This window comes from Anopheles gambiae, chromosome 2, assembly GCF_943734735.2.
Source record: "Anopheles gambiae chromosome 2, idAnoGambNW_F1_1, whole genome shotgun sequence".
In the NCBI taxonomy this organism is placed as follows: domain Eukaryota; kingdom Metazoa; phylum Arthropoda; class Insecta; order Diptera; family Culicidae; genus Anopheles; species Anopheles gambiae.
Genome location: NC_064601.1, coordinates 23,918,062 through 23,935,635, shown reverse-complemented (window position 1 = coordinate 23,935,635; position 17,574 = coordinate 23,918,062). Strand labels below are relative to the sequence as shown.

At 47.0% G+C, this 17,574-nt stretch overlaps 2 protein-coding genes across 7 annotated transcripts in view; both read left to right on the top strand.

Annotated features, from left to right (window-relative positions):
- Nucleotides 1–10,624, top strand: part of LOC11175596 (interferon regulatory factor 2-binding protein-like B) — a 30,681-nt gene extending 20,057 nt beyond the window's left edge. The window contains exons 2-5 of one of the 4 annotated variants that reach the window (XM_061652079.1): nucleotides 1,067–1,120; nucleotides 6,050–6,313; nucleotides 6,816–7,453; nucleotides 7,563–10,624. In XM_061652079.1, the coding sequence (XP_061508063.1) occupies nucleotides 1,067–1,120; nucleotides 6,050–6,313; nucleotides 6,816–7,453; nucleotides 7,563–7,703 (1,097 nt within the window). In that variant the 3' untranslated portion in view covers nucleotides 7,704–10,624. The remainder of the gene's footprint in view (nucleotides 1–1,066; nucleotides 1,121–6,049; nucleotides 6,314–6,815; nucleotides 7,454–7,562) is intronic. The other 3 variants (XM_003436129.2, XM_061652081.1, XM_061652082.1) reach the window with 3 other exon arrangements.
- Nucleotides 10,625–10,811: 187 nt separating this feature from the next.
- Nucleotides 10,812–16,605, top strand: LOC11176098 (uncharacterized). Of its 3 annotated transcripts, none has more exons than XM_061652076.1 (2): nucleotides 10,812–14,361; nucleotides 14,644–16,605. In XM_061652076.1, the coding sequence occupies exons 1-2, from the start codon at nucleotides 13,807–13,809 to the stop codon at nucleotides 16,513–16,515; spliced, it is 2,427 nt and encodes an 808-aa protein (XP_061508060.1). In that variant the 5' UTR covers nucleotides 10,812–13,806; the 3' UTR covers nucleotides 16,516–16,605. The 3 variants fall into 3 exon arrangements, with proteins under 3 accessions (XP_061508060.1, XP_061508061.1, XP_061508062.1); XM_061652077.1 differs by having other exon boundaries at nucleotides 14,555–16,605; XM_061652078.1 differs by having other exon boundaries at nucleotides 10,812–15,289; nucleotides 15,348–16,605.
- Nucleotides 16,606–17,574: the final 969 nt, after the last annotated feature.

Here is a 17,574-nt window from a genome sequence, read left to right as displayed (position 1 = left end):
CGACTCCGGATGACTTCGGATGACTCCATTTTCCATTTAGCAAACTAGCGGTTTCCATTAATTTTTCTCTATATATACAAAAACGTAGCCTTCAAGCATAAAAGTTCACATAAGTCTTCCTAACCTGGCTTCCGGGCTGCCGTTGTCCAACTTGTGACGGTCATGGCATTGCTCTACACATTGGGGTTGATGATTAATGTTTCCACGCCCAAGACCAAGTACAGAACCCAAAGCAAATCCGTAGTGTGACGGCATTTTCTTTTATTTATTCCTGCAACCTACGAAGAGTGTGTGTTCTACCGTACCTTTAGCGGTCACCATCGTTATTCTAATGCAAAGTCGGTCAAAACGTCCCCTCCCAGTGGGCAAAACCAGGGACCGCGCAGACACGCAAATGTCATGCGAGAGAAGCCTTGGTTCTGATGGAAAGGAACCCGAGCGAACCAAAGGTTAAGGACGTGGAAATGATGTTGTGTGTGGTGGCACACGTGTTGTCTGCGTTGAACGTCTGCAGCAAACCAAACGAAGGAAGGGAAGCAACATTTCGCCAAGCAGCAGTAGTGTAACCTTTAGCGCGTGTGATGTAGCGTGGAAAATTCCATTTTTAGAGTAAAAGTTGGTTTGTGGGGTAGTAGCACGTTTGGTACGGGCACATCAACACACACCGACCTGTAGCTGATTTGTGATATGATGGGACCTTGTAAGAGGTTCACCAAGTGGGCACCATATATAGTTGGAGTGTGTGTTTGTATATGTGTGTAAAGGTAGAACTTAATGAACTAATCTGAATGAATATTAATACCGTATTATGGATTTTACCCAACCCAACTCTGGTGGAAGTACTTTATACCTCACAATACGGATGTCCCGTACGGCATCATAATACACCCACCCCACCCAACCTCACTGGCATAAGCAAATCCCGGTTCTTTTCGATGTTGAAAGGCAATCGAAAACGAACAACAACAACTTACAAACCCTCCTAACCGGTTGACCGAATTATGATAAATGATTATTTCGAGCTTTCTCTATCCCTACCATCTCTCTCTCTCTCTCTTTATTGCAGACCAGAAACAACAAAATGTGGGGATTTTTGTGAACGCCCCAGTAATGCCCCGAGGTAAATATACGTAAAAAATAAACCCCAAATCCCCTATTGTGCCCCATGTTGCTCGACATTTGATAGTGTGTAGTGATTGAAGGGTTCAATTGCAAATAATAAAATTGAACCAATTTTAGGTTATCAAGCTGATGCAAAAGATCCTTCCATCCTTGCGATCGTAGGGGTGCGTGTGTGTGAGTGTGTGTGTGTGTGTGCACGGACACTGCTTCTCACAGGTTTTCAATGGTGTACATCTAGAGAAGATGGGAAGAGGAAGGGGAACTGCCAGCAAACGGGGTCTGTTGATGGCTTTTTAAACCCCCTACGGGGTGTGAAGTGCATGTGAGAATCGATTTACATTTGAGCCTAAGCTTCTTTTTGTCGCCTACTTTGTTGCTGCTGCTGCTGCTGCTGCTGCCGGGGTTCGAACAAAACGAATCAACAAAAGCGCCACCTCTCTTCTTCTACCACGCAACGAACTCTCATCCACATTGGGTGGAAAAACGCAGCAAGCCATCGTCTATACAACATCCGGAAAGATGAACACACACTACTGGCCCGCTGTATTGTGTGTTGGCGTGGCGCCATCAAGCGGTGACCACCGGCGAACGAAAACATTGTCCGTTGGCGTTCGTGTGTGACGAAACGGGAAGAGGCGTTGTTGGTTGTCCGGTACCGAGGGCCACCCCCGGTGGTGTCAGTGGGGTGGTGTGTTCCGTTACGGATCGATTCACCTTACCAACCACCGTTGTTACTTCTTTCCTCGTCCTTGAGTGGGTCGGAAAGAGTTGCATTTGCCCCCGCCAGGTGACTGAACACGCGCAACCTGATGGGAAAACAAGCATTAGGCGGCCATGACCGTACTACTCCGTGCGCGGTTGTATAGTTGGCTAAGCGTTTCACTCATACAGTATCGGACAGAAAGATAGGGCATTGGTTTTTTAACGCACCGTGCACCCGTTGGGCCAAGTTTATGTGTGGTTTGTATGTGTTTGTGTTTGTGTGTGTGTGTGTATGTGTGTGTGTGCATGTGTGTGTGTGTGTGTGTGGATGTATGTTTGAATGTGTATTGATGTGTGTGTTTGTTTCACAAGTAGGTCGTTTCGGATAGATTTGTAAGTAGTTTTTTTGTGTTTTGGGTTAGGTTTTTGGTGTGATAAGCAGGACCACCGCCCTCGCGATCAGTGTGTTTTCGATATATTAACAATGTTACGGTCTTCTTTCGCCGTGGTCTTCTGAGGACGTCCGGTTGACTTGCGCGTTTCGGTTGTCCAAGCGCGTTTCAGTTGTCTAAGCACGTTTCGGTTGTCCGAAGCGCGTTTGCCACAAAAGTGCGCGATCGTTCCATTACGAACTCGATCCTTTTGCGCTTAATGCCAGCAGCAGCCATTCGCTTTTACATATGGCGCTGATAATCGGTACAACGTTTACCTCGACCCATTGTTACTAACATTGCTTGCTTGGACCGTCAAGAACGCGCTGGTTAAAAACTTGGACACGGCTGATCCCGTGCTCTGCCTGCGTTCTACTTCTATACGCGATGAATTACATCGTTGTCGAGCAGCGAAAACATCGCATGGATAAAAACTATCAACGAGTACGCGAGTAAGCGTCTTCCCTTCAAAATCGAGAAAAGAATACTGCCGCGCTCATGAAACAAAACGCCCATGGAAAAGAATAACTGCGCGCCAGCTCAATGCACGCACAAAGTTTACCATTCGCACACAACGTGCAACGCAGAGATGCACGAAGGCCTTTCAATGGCGTGCACTGGAGAAACACCTGTGAGGGAATGCCGAGTTCATTGCTATTGTGCGCGTGTCCATTTCGCACCGGTGTCGCATTCACATTCATGAAACAGCACACCTGCGTTTTCGTCCGAGGAACAAGCGCTGCTGTCGATGCAAACTTTAGTTTTTATCCAAGTGTAAACGCACAATGTTTCACATGATAACACACATAATAAGAATAATTTCAACGCAATATGACATCATGGCAAGCTATGTTTTTCAGACACAAACCCGCGCACTTGCAAATACACATTAAAAAGCACACTCTCTTTCTACTACTACTACACACACACACATGCACACACACACACACACACACACTCCCACACACACACACACACACACACACACACACACACACACACACACACACACACACACACACACACACACACACACACACACACACACACACACACACACACACACACACACACACACACACACACACACACACACATACACACACACACACACACACACACACACACACACACACACACACACACACACACACAAACACAAGTAACGTGGCAAAACAAGTGCACGGTGCATTGAAAAAAAAAGGGTCCTATCTTAATGTCCGATACTGTACGCCTAAAACCATGAGAATGCCATCATGAATAATGTGGTGTGTGTAGGTAGGGAAGGATCATTCCTACAACAATAGAAGAGATGACTTATTTTTGCTTAAAATTCATGTAAAACTCATCTCATTTGGGGTTTTGTCCGTTTGGCTGAATAGAAGCATGGTTTTTTCCTTTCGCATTTGCATTTTCCCTCCATTGTTTTTTTTTTAATTTTAATTATAATGTTGTGCGTTTTGCAGGCAATCGCTTAACAAATTTATTTTAAAAGTAGAGAGGAACACAAGTAGTAGAGATTTAGCAGTAGATCGGGGCGCTAAGAAGCTGAAAAAAGGTCGGTCTGTGCGAGAATTGAACGTTGGACGGCCAATTTCATGCAGCTTTGCACTTAACAACTACACCACTAGGTTGAATCTCTCTGTGATCGGCGTTGAGTCAATTAGAACCAAGCTACAGCCACGTTGCTCAAACAAAAAGAAAGCAAATCAAAGGAGGCGTTTAAAACCCGCTTTTCAAATTGGACGTTAAATCACTTGAACAATCATAGAATATTTCCTACGAATTGAGGGACGAACTCGTCACAGAGTATGGACTTCTAAGCTTAAGAATAATAATCGAGAAAATGCGTTCAGTTACTAACTTTTTGTTATAGCCAAATGCATTAAAAATAATGGAAAGATTGCTTTATATCATTACATATGGCACGAAAGAAATGCGTGTCATACGAAAAGCAGGTAATGGGAATAACAAGCTTTTGTTAATTTGCATTAGTTTCAAATTCCGTTTCATTAACTGGAAGTTTCCTCGTTCTGCAAGATGTTCTCAGATTGTAAAAAGAAGATGCTCGTCCAAAGCGAAGGCTAATTAGTGCACTTAAATCCCTGAAATACACAGTTAATTTTTTCGATGCTCATCATCAATCACTGTCTATTGCACCACCCCTCGCGGTAACTAATTGAGAGGTGGTGAACCTAATGCAAACATGCAACACCCGTGATCGAGTGACGATCAAATGCAATGTGGTTCGGTATTGTCCACGCTGTACGATTGCAACAGCCGTGCTGGGTTAGGGAATTGTCTCTCCCCCCACATCAGTTTCTCTGCATGGTGTGCTGCATTTTAGAGTGTATATGTGTGCATGATAAGGGTGAAAATATGGACCCTTATCGGTCTCCAACCCAAGCCAGTCCGAGCCAGTTACGGGTTTCATTGTGTGTGTATGTGCAATATCAGCCTTTCAGTATCAAGAGTGTGTTTTTCCTTGTTTAAAAACCAACCACCAGCTCTGATTACCGCGTTGAGCGTGATTCCAATGATCGGAATGTAAGCGGTGGCGCAGTTTTGGGTCCTATACTCCCCCCCTCCCCCCGCAACCCTAGTAGTGTGTGATAATATTGTTTTCCATTTCACCTCAACTCCCCGTGCCAGTCAGCCTGATGCCATTTTTATCAGCATTTGCCGGCTTGGAACTGTGCCGGCAGGCAGGGCCAACACCGACGACCTGCATATGATGATCCTCGTCTGCCAGTGTGTGTGTGTTGACATGTACAGGCCGCTCCTGTTATCAGTAGCACACTCTGTACGAATGTCTTCTTCAAGATCAAGCGCTGTCCGCGTGCTCCCCGTGAAAGGAAGGGGAGCTGTAAAATGCTTTGGCAGAGTTATCACAATCGTCGTCCCCCCGGGGTGGTGCGCGATGATGCAACGCGCCCTCGCACGCATCATCATGACCTGGGAATGACGGTGGGGAAGTGACCACTCTCACTCCCTCTTTCTCTCTCTCTCTCTTTTTCTTTTACACAAAAACACTGATAAGAACGCAAGTGGAGCGGTTTGTGACTCGCAGCCCGGTTTGATAAGACGGCCTGACGGGCTTACAACTCTCTTGGCCTGTGGAAATCAGTTTGTTGTGATTCTGACCAGTCCAGTCAGTCAGTGAGTGTGTGTGTGTGTTGGTGAGATGCTCCCCGATTTACTACACCGGAACTGTGCATGATGTGTCTTGCCCTTATCAACACTTGCACGAGAGCACAAATCAGCTGCTGGCTGGCTGGTTGTGCTGTGTTTTGTTTTTTTTTGTTGTTACAATTCCAATTCTTTCCCATTCTTTTGATAATCATGACACGCTGGTCCCGATGTCTGTGAGTCCGATTGCTCGGTTTCGGTCGGTTCGGTGGGACAGGACATGGGTTTCTGTGTTTCTGTTTGCTCGCAGCCTGTCCTTATCACGTAGCACCAGGAAAGTAGGTTCCTGTGGCTGTGGAGGAAAGGCGGAGCGGATTGCTGGTGGACCGCTTGATAACGCAATGACCTAACGTTAAGGAAAAGATTGCGAACGCACAGATCCTGGCGCACTCAACACTTGCGCATCAAATGTCTTAGCTTGTGAGCTAAGGATGACTGCAAAGGGCGCAAGAAGCCAAAAGGAAGGAGCACTTTTAGAAATATAGAAATATAAATAAGCACAATGAGCACACAAGCGGGAAACCCCTTTCCAGGGGTTCTCAACAAACCTAGTAAAAACGCAGAGTGTATGTGTGTGTCTCTCTCTCTCTATGTCTCTCTTTCAGTCTATCCGAACGTGATACCGATCGCGCCCGCATCGATGGGTGGCGGTGGCGGCGGCGGCGGCGGAGGGGTTGGCGGTGGCGGCGGTGGCGGCGATGGCACACCACCGGCCCCGTCCGTCGCGCCGTTGCAAAGCCCGATGGCGAACCTAATGTCGATCACCGAAACCCTACCGCCCGGCAGCCCCCGGAATGGGCCAAGCCCGCCGGGTCCGCCGCCACCGCGGACAGCTTCCCGTGGCTCACAGCACTCGCCGAACAGTTCCGGTAGGTTTTGTTTGTTTTGTTTTGTTTTTAAGTTGTGATTTTTGTTGTTTTTGGGTGTTGTTGTTGCTGTTTTCCCGGTTATTTCTTTGCTCTCATCCTAACGCTCCTTCCTTCTTCCGGTTCCGGGGTTGCGGCTTAAGTCTGTTTGCTCTGTTAGTTGTTTGTGCGTTCTGTTTGGGCGGTCAATCCAGTTCGTTGCAGTTTGTAGCATGTGCACATTTCCATCCCCCAATTTCCTCCCTTGTAATCCAGAATTTGAGAGAATTTGGAAGAACTTCATTCAGTAGAACGGAATTATTTATAGAAGCAGTAGAATTAATTGGGCTGGTGTTTTCTTCCTGCACAAACACACACACGCACACGCACACCTTTACCTTCGTAGGCACCATTATCTATCCTATATTCTTTGTAGTCACTTCCTGTTCCTTTAGTTGAATGTTGGAAGTATAAAGATACTAAAATGTTCCTTATTTTCTCTCTCTCTCTCTCTCTCCCTCCGTAGGTTCCTCGAGTGGTCGAAGATCTTCCGGCTCTAGGCACGTGTCCAGCACGACCGTTACCTCGTCGGAAGCGCAGCAACCGAACTCGTCCCTGCCGGGCAGCGGCGGATCGACGACACCGAACGGTGGGAGCGCGGGCGGCCCGAACGGAGGCAACGCGGGCACCCCGCCCGTACCGATGGGTCCGCTCGGCCCCGGTCAGCAAATGTCCCAGCAAGTACCTCCACCACCGCCCCAGTCACAGTCGCAATCGCAACCGGGCGGACCGCCGGACGGTGTCCCTCCCGGTCTCGGTGGCGGCAGTGCCGGTCCCGGTCCGAACCCGGCCGGTCCAAATGCAAGCCCCGCACCGCCCGGTAGCGCCGGACCACCCGGCAGCGGTAACGGTGGACCACCGGGCAGTGGTGGAGCGGGAGGGCCGCCCGGAGGCCCCGGTGGGCTCCCGCCGCCGCCGCCCGGCTCGGGAGCGACCAATGCACCACCGGGCACGGGTGGACCGCCCCCGGCACCGGCCCCGAACCCGACGCTCAAGTGCACCCTGTGCCAGGAGCGGCTCGAGGATACGCACTTCGTGCAGTGTCCGTCGGTTGGACACCACAAGTTCTGCTTCCCCTGCAGCCGGGAGAGCATCAAGCGACAGGTAAAGAAAGACTATGAGAGGAAGGACAATCTGTTTGTGAAATGTGTACTAAAATTTGTTTTCTTTCTTCTGCTCCTGCACACACACACACACACACACACACCAACAGGGCTCCGGTGCGGAAGTGTATTGTCCGAGTGGGGAAAAGTGTCCGCTCGCCAACTCGACGATACCGTGGGCGTTCATGCAGGGCGAAATTGCGACCATTCTGGGCGAAGAGCTGAAGGTAAAGAAGGAGCGCGAAACGTAGAGAAGTCGGTACACCGTTGCCAACAGTGTCGCTGTTCCGGCGTGCACGGGAAGATACACCACAAACACCAACGCCACCACGCCCACCAACACAAATGGTGGTGGCAGCAGGAGCAGCAGCAGCAGCAGCGGCGGAGGCGGCGGCGGTTCCATGTCCGTGGAAGGTGAACCGGTGCCATCGGTTGCGGTGGGCCCGGCTGGCCGCTATCACCCATCGGTCGATGATGCGTACGATGACGACGACGACGAGGATGAGGACGATGAGGACGCGGTGCGCATTTGCGAGGACGATGATGGAGCGGATGTGCGAAGCATCGTGCGCGAAGATAGGGAATCACCGGGCGAAGAACCGGACCTTGCTTACCAGCGTCCGATAGCCGCTGCTGGCTACTCTGGTGGCGGAAGGGCCGATAACGACCATCCGGCGGTACGATCACATCCGATCGAAACCGCTCAGCAGCGGCAGCAGCAATCATGGGAAACGGATTTCTATCAACAATCGCCGCAACCACAGCCGCCCTCGATTCCCCAGCAACGCTACGATCGTCAGCTCCGATCGCATCGACATCTGCGCCATCAACACCATCACCAGCAGCAGCAGCAGCATCACCGTTGAAACCGTGCTGCCCGTCAACGGTGCGTTCATTCACTTGGGATGTGATGTGTGCCCCGGCCGGTTGATGATGATGACTTCACCCGGGCACCAAGGCCTACAGTGCTAAATTATGTTGGACAACGGAATGTGTGCAAACAAGGCAAACGAGACAAGCGCGGTGGCACAATGTTGCACGGAAGCGTATTTGTTCGCTTGGTTTTATAAAAACCGAACGCAAACGAGCACCTTCCACACACACACACACGCGCGCAACACGCTGTGTTGGAGATTGTAGATAGAGTGGTTTGGAGAAGGATGTACGCTCCGCCCAGCGCTGGCGGAGCAGAAATCTTTTTGGTAGTTTTTAATGGAACTCGTTTTTAAATTGTTCTGTGGGCGTACGCGCACTCACACAAAAAAATGTAACCCCACGGAGAGAAGAACGTTGGTGAGGAGGGAGGGGGGGTACGTAGGATCCGGGAATTGAGGATCGAAATTTGTACATAGATTTTTGAACATTTGGAACTACACGCACATCAAGTACGTGCGTGTGTGTTTGTGTATAGTATCCGATCGACTGATCGATTGATCGATCGGTCTCGATGAAGTTAGTAGGGATTATAAGGATGCTCCGTTTCACAACTGCGTTTGGATAGCAATTAACAGTAACAATCAATCGGAATAGAGAGCACGTTTCTTTCCGCTCAACAACAACAACAACAACAACAGCACCAACAACGCGCACTAAACCACCGACAAACACACAACAAGCATTCAAAACATCCCGTTTTTGGGGTAATTTTTGGTTTTGCTGTGCGTGTGTTGGTGGTGTAGTGGTGTTGATAGATCGTTGGTTTTGTCATCGTTCCTGCAAGAGTACAACGGGGGTAATGGTTTTTCTTGTTTTGTTTTTAAGATAGAGCGAACACACGGCCGAAGGCGTTCTTCGTGCTCGTGGGTCAGTAAAGCTTACATAGCAGTAGTTTGTGCTTTGTGCAGCACGTGTAAACACATGCGGCACTTTAAGCAGCTACCCTCTCTTCCTGCTGTGTGTGTGTGTGTGTGTGTGTGTGTGTAATAATATTATAATAACACACCACACCGTGTACAATTGTTGAAGTTTACACCTCTTTTCGTTTTTTAAACTGTTATATGGGCCCTTTCTTTCTTGTGTGAGTGTGTCTGTGTGTCGCACAAAGTGTTGTAGAATTGGTGGCATTCAAAGGCTAAAACTACTTCTTCCTGGGTTCGGAAACACAACATACAGCAAGCTGCATTGTACGGGATGAAAAGCTATTCATTTGCTTCTTCTCTTTAGATGTTGTAGCGGCGTTTTGAATTGATGTGAAGTTTGTGCAAGTGTGTAAATGTAAAGCCGCGCCACACCGGCAACCTACTTTCGTTTCGAAGCGTTTCGTCATAAGCTGCTTCGCTAATGCCATAATGAGAGGAATGCGACACAATGATTGGAAAATGAAGAGAGAGAGAGAGAGCAAAAACCTTATTCAGAACTAGGATTCGCTTCAGCCCGCGGAGAAGAGGGGTTACGCTGTGTGTAGCATGGAAGCAGAGCAGAGGTTTGGATACGCGGAAGCTATAACTCGATTTTTGAGAGTTTACTATAAGTTTGAGCATGCTTAGAGTTGCAATTTTTGTACACATACACATAAGTACACACGGATGCATTCGTTCGGCAAACTTTTGTACAATGTAAGGAGCAAAAAAAACGAGGAGGAACGTTTAATTAAGCGCAGTTGAGGGGGGGAATTTTTAATTTTATTACTATGTACGTATTTATAACCGTAGTTTGTGACGAATGAACGTTTATTTAATGTTTTGATTTCGCGTTGAAAGAGTAGTAGTAACACAAATACACAGTTTCTTCCGTTTTTTTTATTTAGATTTTAAAATCCCGTTTTGTGGTGTCCTCCGTTTGGTTGTTTTTTGTACATATATGCGCTAAGGTGAAAAACACAAAAGGGGTAGCAGATGAAAGATATAGTATAGTGTAGCTTGAAGATAAGAATATTTCTCTGTAACACATTGTAACTGTACTGTTTTTTACTTTTTTTTTCTTCTTTTAAACAAACAATTTAGTTTTCTATCATATTCTGCGAAAAAGAATTCTAATTGCATTGTACACACGCGCGCGCCAGCAGAAATGGGCGGAAGACGGGGAAAGTAAATAATAATAAAAAAAAACAGGAACGCAGAATGCACTTTAAGAGCAAGGAGAGAGAGAGAGAGGGAGCGAGAGAAGATGCGAGAGAATAATGGAATACAATTTTGCAAATACAGTGAAAAATAATACAGTTTTTCTTCTGGAATGATTTTGTTTGTTTTTATTAGTTCGATTTTCCGCGGTTTTTCGTATTTTCTTTGTTACTCTCCCCCGTTTCTCCAGTTGTGTTCCGTTTCTGTTCTACGTTTTCGGTTTTTTGAATGATTTGATCCCTAACGGTGAGTATGTTAGTGTATGTTAGTATGTATTTGTTTTTAAATATAATTTGTGTTTGCGTTAGTCGCGTGTTATGTGTTTATTGTTTTCGTTTTAGTAAAGTTACCTGTTGCTGCCCAGAAGAAGAAGAAGAGAGGAAGTGGGTTGTTCAGTGGATCTGATCCTAATAGAACAGCGCCAAACTCAACCACAGAAGAACACGCACAGAGAGAAGAACCATACCTTTGAACGATATGTAGAATATCCTGACTATAGCAATCGAGTAACCCTTTTCTCGAGAGAGAGAGAGGACATTCTAATGCAGCGCAAACGCAAACTGCAATTACTATGCAATGATGCAAAAGCATCAAAAGAGAGAGAGAGAGAGGGAGGGAGAGGGGCGAAGTAAATGAATGTTCCGAAGTGAAGAAGAACAGACAAAAAAAGAAAACAAAAAACAATCAATCATACATACTAACGAATCATAAGCGAAAACAACAAAACAAAACAAACCAACCCATTATTGTCGCATTTTGGAAATTATTGTATTGTACTGTAGTAGTGAGTTTAGTAGTGTTGCTCGGCTGCTGTATAAAGGCAGCAACTCCCTTTTTTAGCAAGCCGCATTAGCATGTAGAGTGTCCTCAATCGCTAACGGAAACAGTATAATAGCAGTTAAAGTAATGTAAAAAGAGATGGTATAGAATTACTATCACCACCCCCCCCCCCCTCCCCCCGAATTTTGCACTTACATAGCCGAGATAAAATAGTAGTATAAAACGTTTGAGTTACTGCGAAGCGGAGGATCGGACGATTGTTTGGATGGATTTGAGTTTACCAGCCCGCCTGTACGTAAAGTAGGGAAGGAGGGACTACTGCACTTTTAGATAGATTTATTGATCGTGACCGTAGCTGGTGAGCCGGGGGACGCATTCCGGGGTTATCAGTTAATCAGGCCCGATCTCAGTCGGAGTCGGAGAAAGATCATTATCATTACCAATCGCGCCACGTAAAATACACAAGCGATCGTGTGGTGCTGCATTAGCATTAGAGCTACAACTACTACTTGCTACAATAGTTTGAATTGTTTGTTTCGTGAACCGTTTGTTTGCACAGCCCACGGTGCGCGATCTTCTTGACCATTTTGTGTAACAAATGATCGAGATAGGTTGCAACGGTTAAAAACGGTTTTCTTTCCCAGGCCTTATTACCAACTATTTCATACTACCAGCAAGCACTATTACCATTGACCATTCTACCTTCCTAGCATACCTTTACTGCATATTATTACCATTATTAGAGCGTTTTTCGAATTACTTGCAATATTGATAATATTGACATCCTGCGCCCGGGATGGGAGGAGAATGTTGTCTAAAGTTTTAACCCTAAACCACACAACAGTTAGAGGTGATTAATTTATTCCAATAGGTTGTTTCGTGCTTAGGAGAGTGTTCCTTAGAGTAGTTGTGTGTTTGTGTGGTGTGACAAGTTTTTCTTTCCCCAGAATAGGAATTGTTTGTGCGTTTCGTTAGCAGCATTGACCGAACGTTTGGTTGAGATTTGATGGGGGGATGAAGGCATTGGCCACCGTTTGGTAAAACCACACATCCATGCCACGTGTTTCGGTCTGCGTATTGTTAGGTTTTTGCAAAGCAAATTTAAGAAAATAGTAGCAATGAGCGATAGTGAGAGAGAGAGAGAGAGACAGAGGAAGTTAACAGAGTTAAGCATTACTACATAACCATAAACAGAAGCATTATAGGGCCACTACCACCAACTACTGATAGGAGCCATCTCGAGAGGGGTGGGGCGGTGGGGGCACCGATCACCTTCTTGTTTCGTTAGGAGAACAGTCCCTTGTTATACCCGATCATTCCTGTTTCACCCTTGTGCGAGGACGCAACTCTTTAGCAAAGCGTCCATCGACCACTCAGTTAGCCCACGTGGAGAAGAGACGCGTACACCAACAACAACAACAACCAAAACAACAACAACACAGTTGCAGGAAGAACAGTTGTTTCGTTTCGTTCTTTACACCCAATTTGTACATTTAATTAAGCAAAACTGACACCAGGCGACGACACGGACACGCAGCTGGCCCTGGACGCCTGGAACGGTTCGAACGGTGCACGATCGTCGCTTTGTGTGTAACGGAAGCGACGGATAATTCCGGAGCTTCCAGGTGCACCTGAGGATCCGAGGATCCTGCATCGAACGAAGCCAGATCGAAGGCGGCCTCTGTCACCGTGGTCGTCGCCTTTGCGTCACCATTGGAACACAACACTCGCCATACGTGTACATACTTGTAAAGCAAACGGGGTCGTCGTCCCAAGATCACCTTGCAGTAGGAGACATTACAAGGATGATTTTTAGAAGAGAAAGAGAGAGAGAGAGAACCCCTATTTGCACAATTTAAAAAGCCTGCATAAAGTGTGTGTTTGAGAGTGTGTGCGCGTTGAACTTTGACAATGATAAAATACCTGATTGAAATACTGAGAGGAACTGCAGCATGTACCATCGCTCGATCGCTCGATCGCTCCATACACAACTCTCCCTTGGTAGTGTTGGAAATGCAGTGTAGTAGAAGAGAGAAGCGCTTCATCGTTTCAACATCCCAAACTGGCATATTAGTCAGCGTTAGCGAGAAGGGATACACTTGTAAAACGCTGTAGTAGGGAGGATCTTCGACGAAGAAGTCATTAGAAATCTAAATTAACACACTAGAGCGCGAGTCTGGCGAACATGCTCCCTTTTTTGTAAATAGTGAACCATTATATATGAATCGAATGAGAAACAAATAATAAACATTATATAAAAAAAATCTACAATAATAATCCTATTGACAAAATCTACCAAGATTGTGTGTGTGTATGTGCATTTTTCGTGCTTGCTTTGCAGTTCTGCATTTGCACCTTCATCATATCGACATCGTCGTCAGCCATGCATAACGCCAGCCCGTTGTTTGGGCGCTGGGGGTAGCTTAGCAACCCGGCTAACACCAAGCCTAGACGTACCAGCCGAACGCAGCAGGACCTGCAATCCACTTCAGTACACTGATGACTGCACAGGAGGATGCGAGAACACGACGACGAGTGCTTCACGGAGGACGAAAGCGTAGCCGAGCTCGGCTCGCTCAGCGCAATGAGGTCGGGCTTTAAGGCACTGTACGACGAGCTCGATAGGCTTGGTGAACAGGCCACGCTTACAGTGGAGTCGATCGAGCAGGAACGGGCCAGCGAGAAGGATCTGCTCAACAAGGAAGACATCGCCGATTTGATAAGGTACGCGCGTACATTTATCCGTGAAACGAGAAAAACCTTCGCAACGGTCGATGAGCACGGTGTGCAGTGTGGGCCGGAAAGGCGCTCCAACAAGAAGGTTTCAACGCCGAAAGCTTGGAAGCAACCGATTGTGGTTGAAAGGACGGTAGAGCGGGAGGTACTTACGGTGTGTGAGAACCGGCGTCGAAGTGCTGTTACGGTGATTCAACAAACCGTCCCGAGGGATGATGCCGGAGCCTTGTCCGATGATCCGGAAGTGGGCCGTGTTACGATGTCAACAGCGGGCGAAAGAAGCATTCAAACTGAACCGCTGAACAACACTGTTGCCGTGGAAACGCTGCCCGAGGTACGTAGTATAGGGACCAATGTGAACTTTGTTTCACCGCGTGCAAAGCGAACCAATGTGCTGGGTGCTGGGGGTGGTGGTGGTGGTACACCGTCCGTCCGATCTGCTGCTACCCGGTCGGCAAAGTGTCCCATCGCACCTGAGCATCGTGTACGGGGTGCTATTAAAACACGGCCTCCTCCTCCTGCTACAGTGCCAGCTGCAACGGCTAGCAGGAAGCCTTTGGGTAGGCCAACGTTCTCTGATGGGCAGTTCAAGCTCCTGTTTGACCGGTTTATACAGATGCAGTCGGAAAAGTATCCCGATGCGGCGAAGGATCATACAGCACATCTCGAGAACGTTGTCACTGAGCAGGTGGAACAAGCGAAACCACCTCCTCAAGAACCGGATAGTGTTGAGCCGGCTCTGGTGAAGGTAAACGGAGGAGAAGAAAGTTCCACAATTCCAGAAAAAGATAATAATCACAATGAAGCAGTAGAGAAATCAACGACTGAAGAAAAAGCACCGGATACAGATGAAAACGCGGGAGAATCGCTTGGATTTACAAGCCACATCCTGCCGAGCTTGTCTATCAAGGGACGTTGGGATGCAAATCTGAAGGTACAGCAAACGGGGAGCATCGCCATCTTTGATCCAAGGGATACGTCTTGTGAAAAACTGCAAAATGATAACGTGAAGTACGTTGAGTTGAATCAGGCACTTCCGGTGAAACACTTAAACACAGACATTCGGAATGGAGCAGCTGAGGATATTAAGCAGGATTTAGAAACTGAAATTGCGCCCAAGCTGTTTAAATTGCGCGTAGAAGTTGCAGATAAACCGGACGCACACTCAAACAGTGAATCAGAGAATACGGCAACGGAAGTAACAAGCTCTGGAGAGGAAGCTGGCGGTGGGCTGCCTATGATACGTATCCCTAGATCTGTCTGTAAGCTGACAAAACACAACAACAAGCCGAACAAATATTTAGATCCATTCGTTAGCAGGAAGCACAAGGAATTTTCTACCAAGAAGCGTCCCGAGGTGTCGCTTGACATTTTTGATGAAGATTCTAGCTGCTCCAGTACGGAAGATGATCTTGAAGAGGACGATATACGAGTGCTTTTGAATTGGAAAGATGATCGCTCCAGTGAAACATCACACTCGGTATCTCGGGAAGCGGTGCGTGAAAAGACACTCCCCACCAGCGTACAGTGTCAGCGAAGTTTGCTGGAAGTCTCGAGCATTCCTGCACTTCGGAGTCCGGCGGAGTTAAGCCGGGCAGCGGTCGACGGTACCTCCGAATCCGATCATGATCCGACCTTCAGCGGACAGTCTTCGAGCAGGTTTCTGGATAACTTGCGCATCTGGAAGTCGGCCGTGGACATACAGTCAAGGAATATGAAAATGAGCAACGAACTGGCAGAAGATCTCGCAGCTCTCAAGGACAATTTGCAGAAGATTGCAGAAGAAAGCGCAAAGGTAGTGAAAATTGCTCAGAATGTTAAAAGCAGCGCCTCGAAGGTGGTGGATGAGTCCTACCCGGCTCAGTGTGTTCCGATGCGTCCAGCATCATCAGCATCATCCGCCCGGAGGTCCAAATCGTGTGAATGTTTCGGATGTCAGCACACCTTCGAGGAGCGACCGGCATCATCACGTCCCGCCTTCTCGTCCCCGCCGTACGATTACAAGAAATTTCAGCGTACCGTATTCGAAAGCAATCCACGCTATGCAAAAACGATTCGTAAGATCTGTGAATTTGGTGGTCGTGAAAGAACACTGTCGGCGGCCCGTCCAGAGCGAGATGAAAGCGTGAAAAAAGCAGCGCAGAAATTTTTACAATCACTGCAAGCAAACACAATAACGGAAAAGAGTTGTTGCAGTTCGCGATCGTCTCCCTCAAAAAGCGTATCGAGCAGATCGGACGGTTTGCTGGGTACGGTTGACTACGGCGGTCCGGTTATTTCTGAAAATGAGTATGATACAGATTCGGAGGTGGCTTCGGTTTGTTCTTCTTCTACGTGTGACACGCCATTTAGCGGCGATACGAAAAGCAACGGATCTTCTGCCGGCCAGATTGGTACCAGCGAGGGAACGGATTTGTCCTCGTTGACGTCCAATTTCCATGCTCAGTGTGATCTGGGTGAAGTGTTGAGTCCTGGTGAAATAAAGTAAAATATTTGTACGCTGTTTTTATTCATGGAAGCATTTTTGGGACAACAATTTTAAAGCAAATAAAACGACTGAACAACGCTTTTTAAATTACAGTTTTTATCAGATTATTTATTATTTTAAGGATAATTTAAAAATCACATAGCTTTAGTAGTGTTTTAATAAAATTTGATTAGTAATTTCAAAGCATTAAGCAATTGTTTTTAATATAAATATCGGGAGTTTGAGCTCATCGTTCTTTTCAATTATTTTGTTGTTAACGGACTTATTGGCCGATTTGAATTAGTACTGCTAGCATCCGCTATACATTGCGATGGCGCTACGATCCCATAGATGAATTCCCACTGAACATTCCCACTGTCCCGCTGTACAAAGCGACGGAAAAAAATCATTGCTGCTCGCTCTTTTTATCTGGTCTTCTTCTTCCATCCCATAGTAATTTTTTCCAGTAGCTTGTCGAGATGTCCGTCCCTTGCACTGCTTTCTACCCCTTGCCTGAGCGAGGACGGAACGTCGATGGACGGCAGTATAGGCTATTCCACCGAGCGGTTTAAATCAAAGTGTATGTACTTAAAAGGTGATTAAGGTATTTTTATCGCATTTGCCGGGCGAGATCATTCAGAATTGATATGTTAAATGGCACACAAATTGTTAAGGCCGGGCTACATTGATCGTACTCTCTGGTGTAATTTTGATTTTCACTAGCGCTCCTGGCGGCGGCTGCTGGAAGCTTTTTTTGGTCATCGAGGGAATGGTCGTGCCGGATCTCAAAATTAAGTTGTTTTTCCATCGTTTTTTGCCATGAAAATGGATGCCATGCGTGCAAGACAAGTGCATCTACCTTTTACAAAACTTTTCTCGTCCAAATTAAGTTAAAAACATGGAAAAAATGCATATTTTCTAAAGCGGCTCCAAATTGTTTGGAAAAATGCTTCGGTCAGCCGCCGCCAGGTGCGCTAGTGAAAATCAAAATTACGCGTGCGAGTACGATCAATGTAGCCCGGCCTTTATATTCCATCCAGTCCTTCCTGATTGTAGCACCGGAGCCTCCAGTATTGTTAT

What these genes read in the sequence shown, in the direction of transcription:
- LOC11176098 (XM_061652076.1), top strand. Translation starts at nt 13,807, where the DNA reads ATGCGAGAACACGACGACGAGTGCTTCACGGAGGACGAAAGCGTAGCC. An exon ending in CCGTGGAAACGCTGCCCGAG is followed by an intron (nt 14,362 to 14,643) that starts GTACGTAGTATA and finishes CGGTTTATACAG; the next exon opens with ATGCAGTCGGAAAAGTATCC.